Source organism: Podarcis cretensis, assembly GCF_951804945.1.
Source record: "Podarcis cretensis genome assembly, chromosome: 9".
NCBI classification, from domain to species: Eukaryota; Metazoa; Chordata; class Lepidosauria; order Squamata; family Lacertidae; genus Podarcis; species Podarcis cretensis.
In genome coordinates this window covers 21,246,285-21,266,102 of record NC_137178.1, presented here as the reverse complement: position 1 = coordinate 21,266,102, position 19,818 = coordinate 21,246,285, and the positions used below count along the sequence as shown (strand labels likewise).

The following is a 19,818-nucleotide window of genomic DNA, read 5'->3' as shown; positions in this document are numbered from 1 at the left end:
CCCACAGTGGCCGCCCAAATGCCTGTGGGAAAACCTCAAGCCAGACCCGAGTACAACAACACCCTCCTCTTCTGTGGCTTCCAGAAAATGGCATTCAGCCCCCAACCATTAATGCCTCTGACAGCAGAGGTCAAACCAGTAACCATTGATAGCCTTAACTTCCATGGCTTTGCCCATTTTTTATAGCAATCCCAAGTTGGTGGCCTCCTGTGGGAATGAGCTCCATAGTTTAACTATGTGTTGGGTTTGGATTACATCCTAATACTCAGGGCTTTTTCCCCCAGCTGGGACTCACTCTGTTAAAATCTTCATACATTTGTAAATGATTTTTTTTTCCTAAAAGAGGGGAACCTTTTCTTTCTTTGGCTTTAAATTATGCACCTATGTGTTACAGCAGGCAGCACTGTAGAATAATTATTTTCTCTTGTGAGTGTGAAGAGCAAACAGAGGTTTGTCTCGTTGATTGATTGATTGAATTTATATATCGCCCTATACCCGGAGGTCTCAGGGTGGTTAATGGAAAAGATCACACTATATAAAATAAAAATAAAAACAATAACCCAGTAACCCCACCCCACCCCAAAAAACAGCCACATTTTAAAAGGGTATAGGATATTGATTAGGTAAACCAAAGGCCTGTTTAAAAAGGAATGTTTTTTGCCTGGTGCCTAAAGGTGTACAGTATAATGAAGGTGCCAGGCGAACATCCCTGGGGAGAGCATTCCACAGAAAGGGAGCCAACGCAGAGAAGGCCCATTCTCGTGTTGCCACCCTCCTAGCCTCTCGAGAAGGAGGCATCTTCTGGGATGGGTCCTGCTATCCAGAGTTTTTGCAGGTAATTGTATCAAAAATTCTTTAAAACTTTGTAAAAAAAAAAACAACAACATTTTAATCTACAACTTTTTAATTTATCATGGGATGCCAGTGTGCCTTTAAATACTGGAGGCCACTTAGAGTTCCAAGTAGGAAGAAGTTAAGACAGCTGGAATTAGACCAGCTGGGGTCAGAGTGACCCAAAAGGCATGGAAATTATATAAATTGCAATAAGTTCCTCTAATAGCGAACCACACAGATGGGTGCCTATGTGGCTGCAGCCTGGAGCCACAGAAAAATGAGATGGAATTATTTGCTTGACAGAATCATTGTGGGTTGCAGGGGCAAAAAATTTTAAACCTCAAATGCAGCCCAATTGAAAAGAAAATGGAAACATAAGAAGAGCATGCTGGACCAAGTCAATGGGAAACCTTCTCCCTTCCAGCAACTGCCATTCAGAAGGACACTGCCTCCAACCGTCTGGTTTTATTGATTATACCTACAAGAAAGAGCACAGAAGGTCTCCACCATTAGCTTGTGAAAGATTATGGTCCTTGTGATTTCGGACTTCTTCCATTCCCCGACATTTCTGTTTTGCTACTTGGTTGTTACATTTTTTTGAAGTACACAAAAGTTAATACAGAAAATTTCAGGATCCTCTCATAAAACTGATATCGACTGTGATGTAACACCCCCAAAGATAAAGCTTCATATGGTCTATTTTCAAAATTTCATCCCTGAGGTGGGAGGAAGTGTCCTGAATTTCCCTTTTTGCAGTCCAGCTGTAAAAAGGGGGAAAACATTACTTTTCTTCCCACCGGAGAGATGAACCAATGAAAATGGACCACATGAAGCTTTCTAATTCGGGACGCAAATATTCGAATGTGTCTTTCCACAGACACATTGTCAAAACAGTCCCTCCAACACAAACACACACTCCCCTTAATTATACTCCTTGAAATATGTCAAGGCCCTATAGAGTTTTTTATGTTGGAAAAAAAAAAGAGGGCATCAGTAATGCAGATTTTTTCTCCTGGATGGAATAAGTAGCTCATTTAATATTTATACATTGTTTGGACTGCTCAAAAACTGTTTACCTGGGAGCTTATATTATAATTAGTTTATTTAGAAAAGTGCTCACAGGTGATTAGGAAGAACTGCCAGTTTAATAATGAACCTCAGAGATTGGGCAGGGGGGCAATCCTCTTGGGCTGCCCAATCGCCCTGTCTGTTAGAAATAATAGCTCTCCCTCTTCCTCAGATTAATTCAAGGGAGTCGGCGGAACCACTTCAAAGACGGGAGAAATCTATTAAGCTAAAACCATTTTGTAGACAGAAAAAAAGTTAATGAGAAGACTTCATAGAATGAGACACAACAGCAGCAGAGCTGGGTGCCATACATAAAATGCACTGAACAGCAAAAGAAGCATTTTTGTTATTAAGAAAAGTGATGAAAGGACTATTTATGAAGGTTCACACAATCCTTTTAGACAAAAACCAGTTGCCCACATTCTGCCGCCAGACGGGGTCTGGCTTGATTGTTACTGGCTCACTTCAGAATGTCTTCTGAAACTTCATGCACCCTAGTTGTAGCATGAAGTTCCTGGCTTGCATTAAGCCTTAAACTCCCATTATGTCAAAACTTGGAAATTCTGGCTTAATGTCAGTTAGCTAGCAAACAAACAAACAAACAAAGCATGATGCAATACAAGCCAGGATCTTGATAGTGAAGCCAGTGTGCAATTGGAGGGGAGCAAGATGGAGAGGGAAAGGGGAGGAGTTTGGCCCCAAGGCTAATTCTTAGCATCATAAACTCAATGGCCCAGTTCAGACAGTCTTTCCCAGTTTCATAAACCCACGTTTATGAAGCCTTGAACGACTGCCCTAACTGGGCCACTGGCTCCCAAAGGCTCAATCCAGATGTTAATTCCTGACATTATAAACCAATGTTTCCCAAACTTGGGTCTCCAGCTGTTTTTGGACTACAATTTCCATCATCCATGGCAACTGGTCTTGCTAGTTAGGGATGATGGGAGTTGTAGTCCAAAACTGCTGGAGACCCAAGTTTGGGAAGCACTGTTAAACCATGGTTTATGAAGGCAGGCATGTGAAGCCCAAGCTGGGCCACTGAGATCTCTATAGGGGTGTGCAACAGTTCCTTCCCATGGGGAACAGGAAAATGTCTTCACAACACCCCACTGGCAAATAAAGAGCTCCTCTGCGTATGAGGTGTTGCCCCATACATTTCAACACAGGAAACAAAGCTGCATGAGTTTTCCTTTTCACATGCAAAATTGCTCCCTCCATTGAAATTAGGGGGAAAGCTCTCATTTGCTTCCAGAAGCCCTGTGTGCTTGTACATATACTGCACATGAGGATTTGAACAGGGGCAAACATATATTTACTACTCTGATATTTACAATCATTTTGCTAATACAATGGGAAACACTGTTTTTACCTGTAATTAAAACAGCAACTTTTCTTGCGTACTGGTTTTAACATTATATAGATATATATTAAAAAAAGAAATCCTAGGTGTATAATGTATTTAGAGAAAAGGGTTTCTTAGGATTTTTGTTTACCATTCTCATTGCTATAGTTCATCAGCATGCCACAAAAGACAGTCATGAGCTTCTCACTGGCTGGATCTGTTTTACTGCACAGTGACCTTAAATGGTCTATTACAATCTCTGCCCCACCTGCATGGTCAACTGCGCTTCTGCCCTCATCTGTAAAAAAAAGAGTCAAGTTAAAAATAAAATTAAAAAGGCACTTAAGAGTTCCAAACATAACAATAGTCATAAAAAAGTAGATGGGTCTCGGATAATTAGCGCTTCTGTAATCATAGCATGAACTGGGCAAAGTATTTACACAAGTGCTTAAGGGATAGGCTGCTACAGGCACCTTATTTTAAGGGCAATTTCTTGCAAGACATAAACCTGGGGGAAATCCCAAGGCCCATCCTCTCCAGGTCCACTCAACCCTTCCCTCATGCCACCAACTCTTGCGTTTTCTCTCCACGCAAGTGTGCTGAAGGACAGGGAAATCATTCCTTCACTGGGAAGGCAGAAGATAAAGAGCAGCAATGCAGTACAATTTCACCTGGAAGTAAATGCCACTGAACTCAATGAGACTTGCTTCTGAGTAGACACAGGATTGCATTGGTGTTTCCTCAGAGCCAAACACAGATAGATGCTGCTTCATAGCAAAAGTTGGTATGGCAACTATGCTTGAGGACCATAAATCAGGTAGATAGGGCCATCTTTTTAAAAAGTTAGTCAATTAGGGGGTAATGGAAATCCACAAAAAACAGCCTTTCCCTTCTGTCCACAGGAGACAAAAGTATTCTGTTCCATGAATGGAATTCCACTCATTCATCTCTGGATCCAACCTGATAAAACTAAATTTGGGGAGAGGAAATTGTTAGAGAGAGTTTGACTGCAAGCTCCATGTTCAGACCAGTAGTGTATATCTCTCTTTGAAGGGAAAAAAGCACACTGTAAATTGAGAATGCCACATGATGATGCTAATTACAGGCTATCTGCCCTCCCTTTCTGATCCCAAAGTCCCAGAGTATTCCACAAAACATGCTTAGTGATCCCCAGTCAAAACAAGTTCAGAATGTGCTTATTCTTTCCTTAACTGTTACCCTGTCAACTTTAGCAGCCAAGTGAACTCCCACGCAAAACATGTTTCTCTAGCAGCTCGCAAGGTGGTGGTGGTTGTTAAAAAAAAAAGTGCAATAGGTTTTTTTAGAAAGCAAACAACAATATGTACTGCTCGCTTGTAAACACAACAATTTGCATCACTACAGTTCCCAATAAAATTCGTCTTGAGATTATTTAAATGTGCATGTTGTTCTTAAGGTTTGTGGTTAAATTCAAGTGATGAGAAATACCATACAGTGATGAGAAAGGTATGCACTTAATATTGGAAATATGGGGAGCGGGGCTTGAGGGGTGAGATAGCAGCAAGGTCAACATGACACAAATGTAGCAGCAGAGCCAATTCTGCTGGTGCACTGCAAAGGTCTTATTGCCCTTCCACCGCTGCATAGTATATAATGGAGTATCAGTTTTACATTCGTTTGTTGGGAACAGAGTCTATTCATAACTGAATGTTTCAGCTAATAGCCATTTAGTTTTCCAGCCTCCTGAACTCTTCTCCCCATCTCATCTTCTCACAGGTCTGACTACTTAAGACATACACCAAAATGGTTGCTATTTATTAACAATTCCATATACTCTCAGGAACAGTCAAAGATTTCTAACTCCACTCTCTCAGCTCCACTGTTTGTAGAAGGACTTGACAGAAACAAGGAAAACACTTTCTACAACCATATTCTGCCTGAGATGGCCAAAGAGATCATTTAACTCTGAAAAGACAAGGGTGAGGTTTAAATAAAGTTTTTCAAAATGTATATACTTCAGGGATATATAAAATAACACAGTTTCCTTTAGACACAATAAACTTCTAATTCCTTTAAAAAGTGGACACTGGTTGAGTTTTTGTTGTCTCATCTCTTCAATCTTACTGAACTACTGGACCAAATCTTTCAAAATTCTGTTATTCTTGCTCCTTTCAATTTTTGTTAAGGAATGGGTTATGCTATTTTTAAAAAAATCTGTTAATGTGCTAAATGTTATGCAATGCATTTCTCAGGAGTGAACCAATTAGCTAAACAAACATTTGTGAAACCAATAAATGTGAGCATATTTCCCCACCACCCCCAGAGATGAAATTAAAAACAAAGCGAGGCTCATTGTTCCATTATTTTTACTGAGCAATTTGGACTTTTTTGCATCACTGTGGTGGATCACTTTTAAATTATATTTCTCAGCAGGATACATTTAATAGGACTGGAGAGCAGCAGAAGGAACAAAAATGGTTCTTTAAAAGTATAGTTTTCTCCATAATATTCCATATACCTCAAGAATATTTTACTCTTCAAAAGTCTCCCAAAGGAGCTCTTTAGAAGAATTTTAATTTCCCAGAAAAATATTTCCAGTCCTAAAGAAGAGTGCCCTGAAAACCTTTACTTGATGATGATTTAGTTATTCTGTTCCAGTTCCACACATTAATGGTGAACTATCAGGCTTGTTTCCTCAGCTTTATTTCTAAGTCAATGCTTGCTTTTGCAAGTTTCTAGCATATATCTAAAATCAGAAGCTGGGAAAAAAATTCATATGCTTGCAAACCGAGGGTGTCTCCAGAGTTTCAGATTTGGGGAATGTCAATAAAACCTTTTCACGCTGCAAGACTAGACGTGGGAGTGGCTTTTCAAAGCAATGAAACCATAAAATCTTGTTAAGATGCGGTTCTCAGATATCAATGCCCAATAACACAAACTGAAAATCAAACACGATGAGCCCGCAGTGCAAATATAATCATAGTACCACAAGGACAAGGAACCTCAGACATCAAGGTCAAATGCACCCCCTCAAAAAAAACTCTTTGTCTGGTGCTTTGGACTCTCCCACAGCCAGCCCCTCTCTTCAACTGCCCCATCTCTCCAAAGGCCACACCTTGTGGTGGCACTGCAGAACACCCTCCTTCTTGCCTGCCTGGAATGTGTCTTCAAATTCTGATAATGATTCTTGCTTGTCTGGATGGAGGATAGAGAGGGGTGCATGTAGAAACTATCCTGTACAAAGGTGAAATGTACATTTCTTCGTGCCATGACTGGCCTGAAGAAGGAAGAGGAAGAGGAAGAGGAAGAGGAAGAGGAAGAGGAGGAGGAGGAGGAGGAGGAGGAGGAGGAGGAAGAAGAAGAAGAAGAAGAAGAAGAAGAAGAAGAAGAAGAAGAAGAAAGCCTTTTGTTCCCTCTCCTCAAGAAAAAGAGAGAAAGAGGCAAAACTTGTTCTCATGTTTTCTGCCAATGAGTTATGTTTTGGGCATTTCCAAAAGTCAGAAATATCCCAGGATTCTAAAGAACTGGTGTCCACAGTTTTCTATACTGCTTCATGTTTGCTCTGTTCATAGCAGCCAGGATACATCTGAGACAGGCATGGTCCAGAAGTTATTCTGTGTAGATAGTGGATGGGTGGGTGTTAAGCCCCTAATCCCAATGCAAAGTGTTAGGCTAAAGCCGATGCACTCATTAAAAATTCACTGTACATTGCACTGTACATTCGCTTACAGTGCAATGTATACATGTCTACTCAAAGCCTCCTTGTGTTTAATGGGGCTACTCTCAGGTAAATAAATAAATAATTTTTAATTTATACCCCACCCTTCCCAGTTCAGAAAACCGGGCTCAGGGCAGCTAACAACAAATTTAACACACTTAATTGTAATACAACATAGAAGCAGCATAAAATACAGTATAAAAACATGAATAACAATAAAATTCAATGTTCAAAAATCAGTTTGGAGGAAATCCATCCAATAAGCATTAGATCGTCACCAGGGCTAGCTGGCTGAATTAGTCCTACTTGGGCCACCGAGGAGGCCAGGGGAGAATTAGCTGCGGGGTCTCGGAGTGGGTAATCTTCATAAAAGGGGAGGGGGAGGGAAGAGAAGGGAAATAAAAGATTAGGCTGAATAGGCCAGGCAGAATAGCTCTGTCTTACAGGCCGGACGGAAGAAGGTTAAATCCTGAACGGCCCCAGTCTCACAGGACAGAGCATTCCACAAGGTCAGAGCCATCATTGAAAAGGCCCTGGCCCTGGTGGAGGATAGTCTGACTTCCTTAGGGTCCTGGACCTCTAAACTATGGTTATTCGTGGACCTTAAGGTCCTCTGCGGGGCATACAAGGTGGTGCCATAAATACGAGGGCCCTAAGCCACCAAGGGCTTTAAAAACCCGCACCTTGAACCTGACCCTATACTCCACTGGGAGCCAGTGCAACTGGTAAAGCACTGGGTGAATATGCTCCCATGGCAGGGACCCCATGAGGAGCCTCGCTGCAGCCTTCTGCACCCGCTGGAGTTTGTGGAATAGTTTCAAGGGCAGCCCTGCGTAGAGCAAATTACAGTAGTCAAGCCTGGAAGTGATGGTCGCATGGATCACTGTGGCCAGATCAGGGTGGGAAAGGTAAGGGACCAACTGCTTAATGTAAAACAAATTGGGTATAGGATTACAGTAAGCAGGCTAGATGAAAAGCAACTGAAGCCTTGAAGCTGTGCCTAATTACAATGTGGTGTGATAACTTTTCTCTCCATTATGGTAATGCATGCAAATGCATAATAATGAATTGCTGAGGCCACTGTTGCCCTGCTTCCATTCACCGGGGTGGGGGGGAAATCAGTCATGCTTTTATCCAAAGATAATCAAACTGCTAATTATAATCTTACTTGTCTACAATATATTGTGATAGGGCTAAGTAATTTTAACTACAGCTTTATAAATAAAAGTTTCAAGAAGGAGAATGTACAAATCAAAATTAATTTGCAAGAGAGGGAATAATCTGCTTCATCCACAGGCACTAGGTAACAAGCTCTATATGCATCGAGCACATATCCCATTAATGTATGCACTGACACATTTTGTATCTGCTGTCCTCCTTAAATAGTCTTCAAGGGTGGTCTCTGTAGAGCATGCCATCTACATGTACATGGTCTCTGCAATCAATTAAAAACATCACACTCTTCTCAACAAGACCAGGGAGAGATGAGCACAGAGTGCCATCACTGTAATGTGATACTGTTCGGTATACATTCCTCAGTGACCAGGAGAGGCTCAAATTTATTATCAACACATAACTTCCATGATCTTTTTAGAGTTTAATGTGGAAGGCAGGTGAAGTGAAAGGGAGGTACGCATTGTTATAAGTTTCAGGGGCCAGAGTCTGTGGGTGAAAGTTACCCATAAATCCTGGAATTAGTAAAAGTCAGAATTAATGAAGGTTTTGTTAATCCATGGTTTCCCAAGTAAAATCAAGTTCACCCTGGGTTGTCAGCACTGTTTAAAGGAACTAGTCTAGCATCCTCTGAGAACCAGCTTTAAAGAATAGGGGGCACAGACTTCAAGTTACGCATTTGCACTCAAATTGCACTTTTACATTGCCTCACATTGAGTCTGGCTACGCAGCCTGCTTGAACTTGGGAACTTCGGTTAAACATAGTCTTTGCCACTGATCCATAAAGCGTCCCTTTGTTTCCAGACACTTAGGTGCAGGTAAAAGCACTCCTACTTTTAGGGCTGGCTTGCAAAGGAGAGAACAAAACAAAAACAACCCAAACAAAAGGATAGAAAGTGCTGTGGTACCTTAGAGACCCTGATGAAGTCACCGACTGAACAATTAGTCTCTGGCATTCCACAATACTTACCAGGAAAGATGAAGAGTTATTTTGTGCAAAGAAAATGAAGGGGGGAGGGAGAAACCTTGAGTCTCTCTCTCTCTCTTTCCTGCCCTTGCTGTTTATTCAGCCCCTATTTGAAGAGCCATTCCTTCTGCAAGGAGGAGAGATACTTTCAATGAAAAAAAAATGTAAACAAATGAATATCGTTCCTCCACTTCCCTGCCTCGTTCACTGCTGCGATCAAAACAATGTGCAGGAAATGAGAAGGTGTAAAGCCAGGAAGCTTTGTCAGCAGCTGGTGGGGAAACTCAAGTCCTGCAGATGTCCTTACAGAAAACATGTTGGCTCTGAGTTAGTCCATATTCTTAGGAGCCCACAGTGCAAATATAATACATATGAGCCAGCAGGCAGAGCCCTCAGTGGCACCTCATCTGCCATGGGTCTGGGACCTGGTCATCGTAGTCAGTGTCAACATAACAGCAGGTGTGGGGGACTCCCTGGTCCTGAATGGGGTAACTGTGCCCCTGAAGGATCAGGTGCACAGCCTGGGAGTCATTTTGGACTCACAGCTGTCCATGGAGGTGCAGGTTAATTCTGCGTCCAGGGCAGCTGTCCACCAGCTCCATCTGGTATGCCGGCTGAGATCCTACTTGCCCGCGGACTGTCTCGCCAGAGTGATGCATGCTCTGGTTATCTCCCGCTTGGACTACTGCAATACACTCTACGTGACCTGGAAACTACAACTAATCCAGAATGTGGCAGCTAGACTGGTGACTGGGAGCGGCCACCAAGGTCCCATTGAAAGACCTACATTGGCTCCCAGTATGTTTATGAGCACAATTCAAAGTGTTGGTGCTGACCTTTAAAGCCCTAAATGGCTTCAACCCAGTATACCTGAAGGAGCATCTCCACCCCCCATCGTTCAGCCAGGACACTGAGATCCAGCTTTGAGGGCCTTCTGGGGGTTCTCTCACAGTGAGAAGTGAAGCTACAGGGAACCAGGCAGGGGGCCTTCTCGGTAGTGGTGGCTGCCCTGTGGAATGTCCTCGCATCAGATGTCAAGGAAATAAACAACTATCTGACTTTTAGAAGACATCTGAAGGCAGCCCTGTATCGGGAAGTTTTTAATGTTTGATCACATTATTATCAGTATTATTATTATTATTATTATTATTATTATTATTATTATTACTACTATGGGAGCCGCCCAGATGGATGGGGTATAAAAAACAAATTATTATTGTTATTATTATTATTGTTATTATTAACCCCATCCTTTATCCTGCAATGTGACTTGAAAAGCCCCCAAATGAAACTCGGATGGGCCTGAAATTGGCAACCACCTCAACTAAGCAGACAGTTACTCAAGAATATTAGAAGGCATCCCTGTATATTTAAATATTCTAAAACTCTGCTAGGCTAGGAATTCTAATTCTATTCAGAGTGGGGTCAGAGAAGATTTCTTGAAGAAAAAAATGTTAAAAGTATATTCCACACAACCCCAAGCATCAAGATAGTTGAATACCAACAGCTAAATACTAAGAATAGCTTCTTCCTCCTTTTGTCAAGATGCCAAATGCTAGGGCAATTTAAAAGATCTCTGCTTTCAAGAAATGCTCATATTTCAGTTGTGGTGAGCCTTGAAGCAAAAAGGCATTTCATAAGAATTAAGTGATTACCAGGAACGTAAGAAGAATCCTACTGGTTCCATCAAGTCCGGCTTCTCTTTCCCCCAGTGGATAACCATCAGCTGCTGAGAAACCATCACCAGGGCATGAAGACAACAGACATCATTTAATGCTGTTCCCCAGCAGATGATTATCAGCAGCACGATGCTTTATGAATCTGGAGTTTCCTCATGCCCATGGTAGACCTCCCCTTTGCGAATATGCCCTTTAAACCCTTCCTGTGACAGTGAATTTCATTAATTATGAATTTTGTGAACTAGTGTTTTCTTTTGTCTGTACAGAGAACATATCTACCTATATCCACTAGTTGAAATGGCGTTCAGATGACAGGAAAATAGAACATGTTCTGTTGTGTTTTTTGGGTACACGGATGCCATTCTAATCATATGTGATTTGTGGCTGACAGTATCAAAATTTGACAAGAAGGGTCTGCCGCCATTGCTAATGGAAAATGTCCAGAAACAAGTAAGAATCATTTTCTGATTTTAAACAAGAGAATGATTTCTGTAAATACGGTTAATTTCTGTAATCAACCTGGAATTTGCATTTTGATAATGTTGATGGAAGTTTTGTAAATGTATATGTGACCACAAACAGGGGGACTCTGCGATGCTGTAGCTACATCTCTTACAAATAGTACTTTGCATTGAGACTAGTCACACTGCCTTCTTGCCACTCTCTGAACAGAGCATAATATTTCTGAAGCTTTACATATTGTGCTGGGCATCCATCATCATTTCCATGACAATGAAGCTGAAAACTGAGTTAGCAGCTGGACATCTAAACTGAGAATTGTCATTCTGATGCGTCACAATTCCCAAGACTGACCAAGACTGCCCCCTTAGGCTGGAAGGGTGCAAGCAAACAGATACTATGTTAAGGCCTGTTTCAATTCCCTCATATACCATCCCATTGCTTCAGAGATTCTGTTGGACTCTTCAAGTCTCCTTACTTCTCCCCTTGTTATTTGTCCTTCACCATCATCAACATTTATATGGGGGCAGAGACTACCACATCACAACATACCTAATGCAGGGACTGACTGCCACATCACAGCATACAGAAACATATGCAAATTAGGATCCCACATGGAAAATCTGAGTCACCATGCAAGAATAATTCCAGACTTGACATGGTAAGCCAGTGGTAACAGCAGTAATCGTCAATGCTGCTGTTGATGCTAAAATAAAAATTACTGCTAATAACATGTACTGAGAAATGGGTGTAGAAGTTGAATCACTACACATGTCAGAAATCAAGCAAAGTAAAAAATAAAATTACAAAAATTACATGCTCAATAAAGGAAAACTGATCAATTCCGAGGGGGAAAGATAAAAACTTTTGACAGCAAAATGATGATGATCCCATGAGCAATATTCCATTAGCAAGTATACTTTTATTCTTCTCATAATCCTTGTCCAGTGAAACTCTCAGTGACGCAGTCACTCTCTCTTTTTTTGGCCAGGATACTTTGATATTGCTTACTGTGTGCTAGTGAAAAGCAGCATGTTTAGAAAAGGGGGCAATTACCATATAGTAACATATAACAGGGACGCGGGTGGCGCTGTGGGTTAAACCACAGAGCCTAGGACTTGCCGATCAGAAGGTCGGCGGTTCGAATCCCTGCGATGGGGTGAGCTCCCGTTGCTTAGTCCCTGCTCCTGTCAACCTAGCAGTTCGAAAGTACGTCAAAGTGCAAGTAGATAAATAGGTACCACTCCGGTGGGAAGGTAAATGGCGTTTCCGTGCACTGCTCTGGTTCGCCAGAAGCAGCTTAGTCATGCTGGCCACATGATCCGGAAGCTGTACGCCGGCTCCCTCGGCCAATAAAGCGAGATGAGTGCCGCAACCCCAGAGTTGGTCACGACTGGACCTAATGGTCAGGGGTCCCTTTACCTTTACCTTTAACATATAACAGAGTTTTCCGTTTGTTTTGATTCCAACTTTTTTTTTGCAGACATCAATATATACATCTACATAATAATTTAAAAATGCATCCTTACCTTTAATATGGGGAAACTTTCTCTTATATGGGAAAGCTGGTACTATTAAACAGTGGCATTTACAGCAGGCAGAGTGGGAAACCTATGGCTGTCCAGATATGGCTGTTCTATCAAGTCCCATCAGCCCCAGCAAGCATGGCTAATGATCATGGATGGTGGGAGCAGAAGTGACTTGCTGTTTGGGGTGGAACTGATATGCTAGCTTCCCAGCAGGTGGGTTGCTGTGCTTACTGGCAGGGAAAGAGGCAAGATACAGTCTGTCTAGTAAACTAAAATTTTCAGACTTCTAAACAGAAGGGTTTACTTCAAAATGTAGCACCCAGGATAGCTGTGCAGGTTGCACATCTACAATTTATAACATACATTGGAACAATAGCATCATCTGAACAGTAGAAATATATTCTGCCTGCAAAAATTGTGAGGCGGTTATCGAAACGTGTTGCCTACATGCAACTGGTGTGTTGGGGGCTGCAACATGATGGATACTGAGGACAGCCAAGCGTCAACTATATAGGGTTGTGATTTATAGAGCTGACTGTTTCAGGCCTCCCATTTCCTCTAACCTTCTGCTACCAAGCAGGACTGTCTATATGCCAGAAACTGTTAATTTATACTTCCAGTATGCAGGTGCACTATACAATGGTGCCAGCAATTCACTTGTGATGCCAAATGTAGTAATCAGTGAGAACCCAAATGTGAATCTAAATGTGAGCTTTATTATCAGTGTTGGGAGGGGGGTGGGGAGAACGGCACATCTGCCCCATTAGCATTAGCTACAGAAACAAAATTAGGATTTTGCAGTTTTTTATTTATTTAAAAACGAAGCAGCGGGGGGGGGGGGGGGAGGGAGAAAAAGAAAAGAAAAAGAAGAAGCGATTTTACCTATGTCCACAAAACCCCACCATATTTGCCAATGATTTGGCTGCTTCTATGAAAAAATGGGACTTTTGACAGCCTGTCATTCAAGCAAGGCTTAATTGTGACAGCACCCACAGATGTCTCGCAGAAATCAGCACTGCTGACAACAAAACAAGAAAAAATGAACAACAAGAACCAGTCTTTTTTTTAATAACAAAAAATAAAAAAATAAAAACAAAACACTGATATTTGAACACTTACGGCTGTCGTAGCATATGTTGCCCAAGGCACGTCCTGTTTGAAGAAGCACGTCCTGGTCTTTGCAGTTTAAGAGCTGCACCAGAGGTGGGATCAAGCCAGCATCCACACACGGGTTCCTCATAAATTCTACAAGCCACAGAGAGAGGTTTAATTAAAGGCTAGTTGATGGGGATTGATTATTTCTTGTTAAAGAGAGCCATTTTTCCTTCAGCAAATGTTTTCCTTTCCAAATTCACACATACCAGAAGCACTGCAGCTGCTTCTCTGTATGAGAACTAATTTATGTACAGACAAAAAAACAGTCTAGTTCCAATAGCAGCAACAAAAGCACCCCAGGAATTATGGGCATGTTCCAAATTCTACATATTGACTGCCCGCTGTAGATTCCTTTGGTGAGAATAAAAAGTATTTTAAATATCCTTCATTATATATATATTTAAAAAAAACCCTAAACATTAAAACACCAAGCATATACTGGGAGCAATAAACAAAGGCAAGAAAGCACCAGCAACTTTTCTTCTGCCCACTTCTGTTCACTAAAGAGGATCTAAATAACCCAGTTAAAGGAAACCTGATATAAAGGCTACTGCATCCTTGTGTCCAAAGGAAACCTCTTGCTTCTGTATAGGATCTTGATTAAACCACAGAGGAAAGTTAAAGCAATTTTCAAAGCTATAGCTGAAAGCAGACAGTGGGCTGCACATTATACTTCTTAGATGGAGGGACTTAGACAAAGACCCTGGGGTCTCCCCACCTATGGCAGGCTTCTAGAAAGTCATTCAGTGTTCCTTTTACAAAACAAAAGGCAATGGGAGAAATAATATTAATACTTAGCATTTGTACAGTACCTTCAAGTGTTCAATGCACTTCACATGTATTATCTAATTGTAATCCTTGCAGCAACCCTGTAATTACCGTATTTTTCGCTCTATAAGACGCACCAGACCATAAGACGCACCTAGTTTTTGGAGGAGGAAAACAAGAAAAAAAATATTCTGAATTTCAGAAGCCAGAACAACAAGAGGGATCGCTGCGCAGCGAAAGCAGCAATCCCTCTTGCTGTTCTGGCTTCTGGGATAGCTGCGCAGCCTGCATTCGCTCCCTAAGACGCACACACATTTCCCCTTACTTTTTAGGAGGGAAAAAGTGAGTCTTATAGAGCAAAAAACACGGTATTTTTTTGGTTACATAATCAATGTGCTTTACAAATACTGTATGTATGTGACCACATAAAAGCGTGGAGAGCAACCTGCACAGGAATGAAATCACCACACATTGTTTCTGGCAACTGGGATCCCTACTTCTCATAGCTAGTCCTTCTGCAAGAAAAGAGCAGGCAGTCAGCAACAGCAGCGACACTGTTGTGGCCCAGGTGGTGCATGCTTCAGCAGTTCTGCATATCCACACTACATTTAAAGCACATGGTTCTCGCTTTCCACCTCAAAGAATTGTGGGAACTGTAGTTTGTTATGGAGTGTTTTTGGCGGCGGGAGGAGAAGCCATGTGCTTTAAATATAGAGTATGGATGTGACAGTTCTGGGCACCACGATTTAAGAAGCAGGAACATGTGCAGAGGAGGGCAACTAAGATTGTGAAGTCTGGGTATGTTTAGCCTGGAAAAGAGGAGACTGAGATTTGGAGATATGATAGCCATCTTCAGATATCTAAAGGGCTGCCACATGGAAGATGGAGAAAGGTTGTTTCTCTTGTTCCAGAGGGTAGGACCTGAACCAACATCTTCAAGTTAAAAGAAAAGAGATTCTGACTGAACATCAGGAAGAACTCTCTGACGATAAGAGCTGTTCAACAATGGAATGGACTCCCATGAGAGGTGGTGGAGTCCTTCCATGGAAGGTTTTTAAGCAGAGGTTGGATGGCCATCTGTAATGGATGATTTAGCTGAGATTTCTGCATTGCAGGAGGTTGGACTAGATGACCCCCAGGGTGCCTTCCAACTCTACAATTCTATTGTCCAGACTTGTGCCATGAAGAGGGCACTTCGGTGCTGCAAACAAAATGGCAGGACGTGCTTCTTCACTTTAATGCTCACCTAGAGGCAATGGCCATCCACTCTGAATAAGTAGCTAATTTTGAAGCTGGGCTTGTGCTTAGGAATACATGGATGTTTGCTATCGTACAACTTTTGTCTTTGTAAAAAAAAGGTCTGAATAATTTAGAACTGAACATCTAAAAAAAAAAATGTGCATGTGCCAATGTGCAGCACCTGCTAAAATGAGTCACAGGAGCTGAATGTGGCCTTTGGCAGCTTTGAATACATAGTTAATAAATTGCTGTCTCCTTGCAGGGCAATTTGTTCTGGGAAGCTGTGGCAATTTAGACATGATGCATTCAGTTAAAAAGGAGGACTAGAATTTCAGAACCACAATCTTGAGTACCGGGTGGAAACTGACTGCTTTGTTTTCCAAACAAGAATCTTAAAAAAACCCCCCAACAAACCATGAGTAACTATTTCTCTTCCATCACATCTCCTCAAGAGCAATATTTCGAACTGCCTCTGCTGCCCAGTCCATTACAACCTGCTAATTCATGGGAAAGGAAGAGAGGCATCACTTTGTGGAACCTCAAGCAATGATAAGGCATCTTGAAATGAGCTGTACATTCAAATCTCTGCAAGTTACCAGAGCAACGTTAGACTTGCTTCATTTCCAACCATCCCCTATGAGATTTGTGCTAGTGCTCGGCGCAAAAGTCAGAGCAGCCCAGGGAGAATAACAGGAGCTTGCAGCAGCTTAAGAGACAGCATCATGAGATATTTGGGATCAGCATGCTAGGCCCTTCTGAAAATCCCAGCAGCGACAGCTTCACTCATGTCTTCTTTTACAGTATACACTTGTGATATTGGAGTGACCCTAGCAGACCTTTTGGGAAAAATTAAAGGCTTGGCAAAACAGCAATAGGCTTTTATGACAAGTGGCTTCTTGGAGTGGGGATAAATGTGTATATGAATAAGTTGAAAATGAATGCAAAATTAGTGTATTAATACAATGTATGGTGTTAAAATAAAGTTCAAGAGACACGCACAAATGTGCCTGCAGTCACACCTGCAAATGCAACTGTGAAAGTCTTGTCATTTAGCTTTGCCTAATAAAAAAAACACATCGCGGGTTTTTCACAACAGTTAGCATTATAAAATAATTGCAACTCTGAAGTGCTTTGATGTATCTGGCAAATGGATGACTAAGAACTAATATATTATCAAGGCAGAACAGAACAAAAAAAATAAAGAGTGCAGTGGAAGGGAAAGAAGAGAGAAATGAAAAGCATCTATTCTATAAAATGAAAACATAAATGAAGTAAAACATACTGACAAGTGAGCTGCAAAACTGAAGATGTTCCAGGAGAAAAGGCCTTGTGGAAAACCTCACCATTTTTGGCTACTTCTGCTATGACGTTAGCTATTTTTGCAGTGCAGGAGGACTGCGGAGTCAACAGACTTGCAAACACTTGGAGGATCCCACTTTTCTGGATTTTTTCACTTGTCTCTGTATCTGAAAAGAGAGGAATAGACGCAAAACAGAATTGAGTGGTAAGTAGTGGGTTAATGAAAAGGTATTGAAAGCTTCACACCTAGAACAAAATTCCAAATCTTGACATCAAAACCAAAGAATGACCCTTTGTGCCATTAGTTTGGAGAGAAGGTTAGGTAGCATGTCAGAGCTGTATAAAATTCTGCAAGCTTTTTCTCCTACTCTCATAACACTAGAAAACTTGAGGATGTCCAAGGAAGCTGGACAATTCAGGGAAGACAAAAGGACAGACTTCTTCACACAGTGTGTAGCTGAACTATGGAATTTGCTTCTGCAAACCAGGATGGCCTCCAACTTGGATGGCTTGAAAATTAGGCAAATTAATAGAGGATGAGGCTATCAATGGCTACTAACCCTGATGGCTATGTTCCACCTCCACTGTCCAAGGCAGTATGAGCCTGAGCATCAGCTGCTGGAAACCAGAGGAAGAGACAGTGCTGCTGCACTTATGTAGGTCCTGCTTGCAGGCATCCCATGGGCATCTAAGTCAACAATTCTGAGAACGAGATCCTGGAACAGATGGGCCACTGGCCTGATTCTGCAGGTTCTTCTTGTGATACCCAAAGACTCAAATGTTTCAATGATGCATTGCTATTTGAGAACTGCCTTTTTGTTTACATAGGAAGCTGTCCTACATACCAAGTCATTGGACTATTCAGCCCTGCATTGTTTACAAGGGTCTTAGGCGGCGGTCTCTCCCATCACCTACTACCTGATGTTTTTCACCTACTACATGATGTTTTTTTACCTGGAAATGCCAAGGACCGAACTTGGAACTTGCAGCACACAAATAATGAGCTTTACCATAGATCTATGGTCCCTACCCTATAAGGAGCACCATGACATCCAGCAGGGCCTAGTGAGCAGATGAAGCTTTGAAATCATTATAGTTAATATTGCAGGACAAATGTGGTGGTGTTAAATCACCTTCCACATATATATGCACAAAATATAACTAAATAACAGTTAAAAACAGCACCAAAGAATAGCAGGCGATGAATTTTAAAGCAATTCAAAATGGATGCCCATGGCAGAGACCTGGGTAACTCTAATGGAACAAAACAGTCTTCAATTGTTTCCAGAAAATGCAGATAGTGGGCACTCATTGTATCTGGACAAAAATGCTGGTCAATCAAACAGGGGCACCCACACTGAAAGCCCTGTGCTGAGTTACTATGGAACAGACCTCTGGTATCACTGGAACTCAAAGAAGCAGCACTCCTGTGGATTTCAGTGACCTACTGGTAACCAAACCTGGTATAAGTAGTAGAAAAATAGATGGGTATTCCTACTGTGCATATAAAAGGAGAAAGTCAGGACAAAACTAGAAGCTAGGAAAAAGCCCTGACAGAGCCATTAGGGGAGTTGTAGTTCAATGGGTAACAGGAACTGTGGGTTCAAGTTGTATTAGACTGGTTTTACTCAGGTATAGTAACTTCCTGCACTTCCTCCTAGATTCTCAAAGGGGTGCTTTACTTACACAAAACCTCTGTGAGGTAAGGTAAATGATGGATTTCCCCAAGGCTATTGAGTGAGATTCAGAACTGAGTAGTAATGCAAATGTTCTGCTTTTAAATCCACCATTCCAGCTACTGAGATGAGGTAGGTCAGATTCCCATCTTCAGAATTCTGAGGATGCAGGTAAAGAGCAAAGCTCAGAGGCTACCTTATTTCATCTACTTTCAGAATAACATAGCCCCAATATGTTAAATAGCCTTAGGCTCAGACATATGCTGAATATTCTGAATTTTTAAAAAAATAAGACACAGACATTTTGTAATCACGGTAGAGGTAAAAAGCAGCTTCTCTCTCTACTCAGCAGTCCAACTACATTCAGCAAGGCTTACTTACAGGAGAGCATGCAGCCTTAGTTGTGTTTTGCTCCTGGGGAGCCCCGTTCCCCATGAAGGGTGCACACACAGCAAGCCCGGCACACAGGGTATTGTATTTGCATAAACAGGGTCACAGCAGATTCTACCACAGCTCTCCATCTCCCTTCTCACACCTTGGCCTCTTCTGCACAGCACACACCTTGTTCTCTGTGTTAGGGGTAATGTAACTTAAACATAGTAAGCAACTATTGTGCACATTCACCAGGAATCATAGAGAGTGTGCACATAATCTGTCAATTAAGAGCAATTGTGTACATTTTCCGGTCAGTATACATAATCTTCAGCAGACCTTGCGGAACGTGAGAAGACAATGACTTTTATATATTCTCTGGTCATTATGCATAATCTCAAACACTTCCCTCTTCACAGACAGATTAGGTGCACATTCTGTGTGAAGCCTAGTAAATGTGCACAATGGCCAGTTATTATGCACATTGACCACTTAACTTACATATATACCCACACTCACTGAACTGATGCCAATTTCACTACTTCAGAAATAATGGGCTTT

The 19,818-nt window shown here is 41.7% G+C and overlaps 1 protein-coding gene across 6 annotated transcripts in view; it reads right to left on the bottom strand.

Moving 5' to 3' along the window:
• The window catches only part of RAP1GDS1 (Rap1 GTPase-GDP dissociation stimulator 1), a 101,752-nt gene that overhangs the window by 27,259 nt on the left and 54,675 nt on the right, over positions 1–19,818 (bottom strand). For 3 of the 6 annotated variants that reach the window (XM_079990884.1, XM_079990882.1, XM_079990883.1), the window contains exons 3-5: positions 17,254–17,376; positions 13,868–13,993; positions 3,396–3,542 (exon numbers count right to left, since the gene is read on the bottom strand). In XM_079990884.1, the coding sequence (XP_079847010.1) occupies positions 3,396–3,542; positions 13,868–13,993; positions 17,254–17,376 (396 nt within the window). Of the gene's footprint in view, positions 1–3,395; positions 3,543–13,867; positions 13,994–17,192; positions 17,377–19,818 lie in introns of those variants that run through there. The other 3 variants (XM_079990886.1, XM_079990887.1, XM_079990885.1) reach the window with 3 other exon arrangements.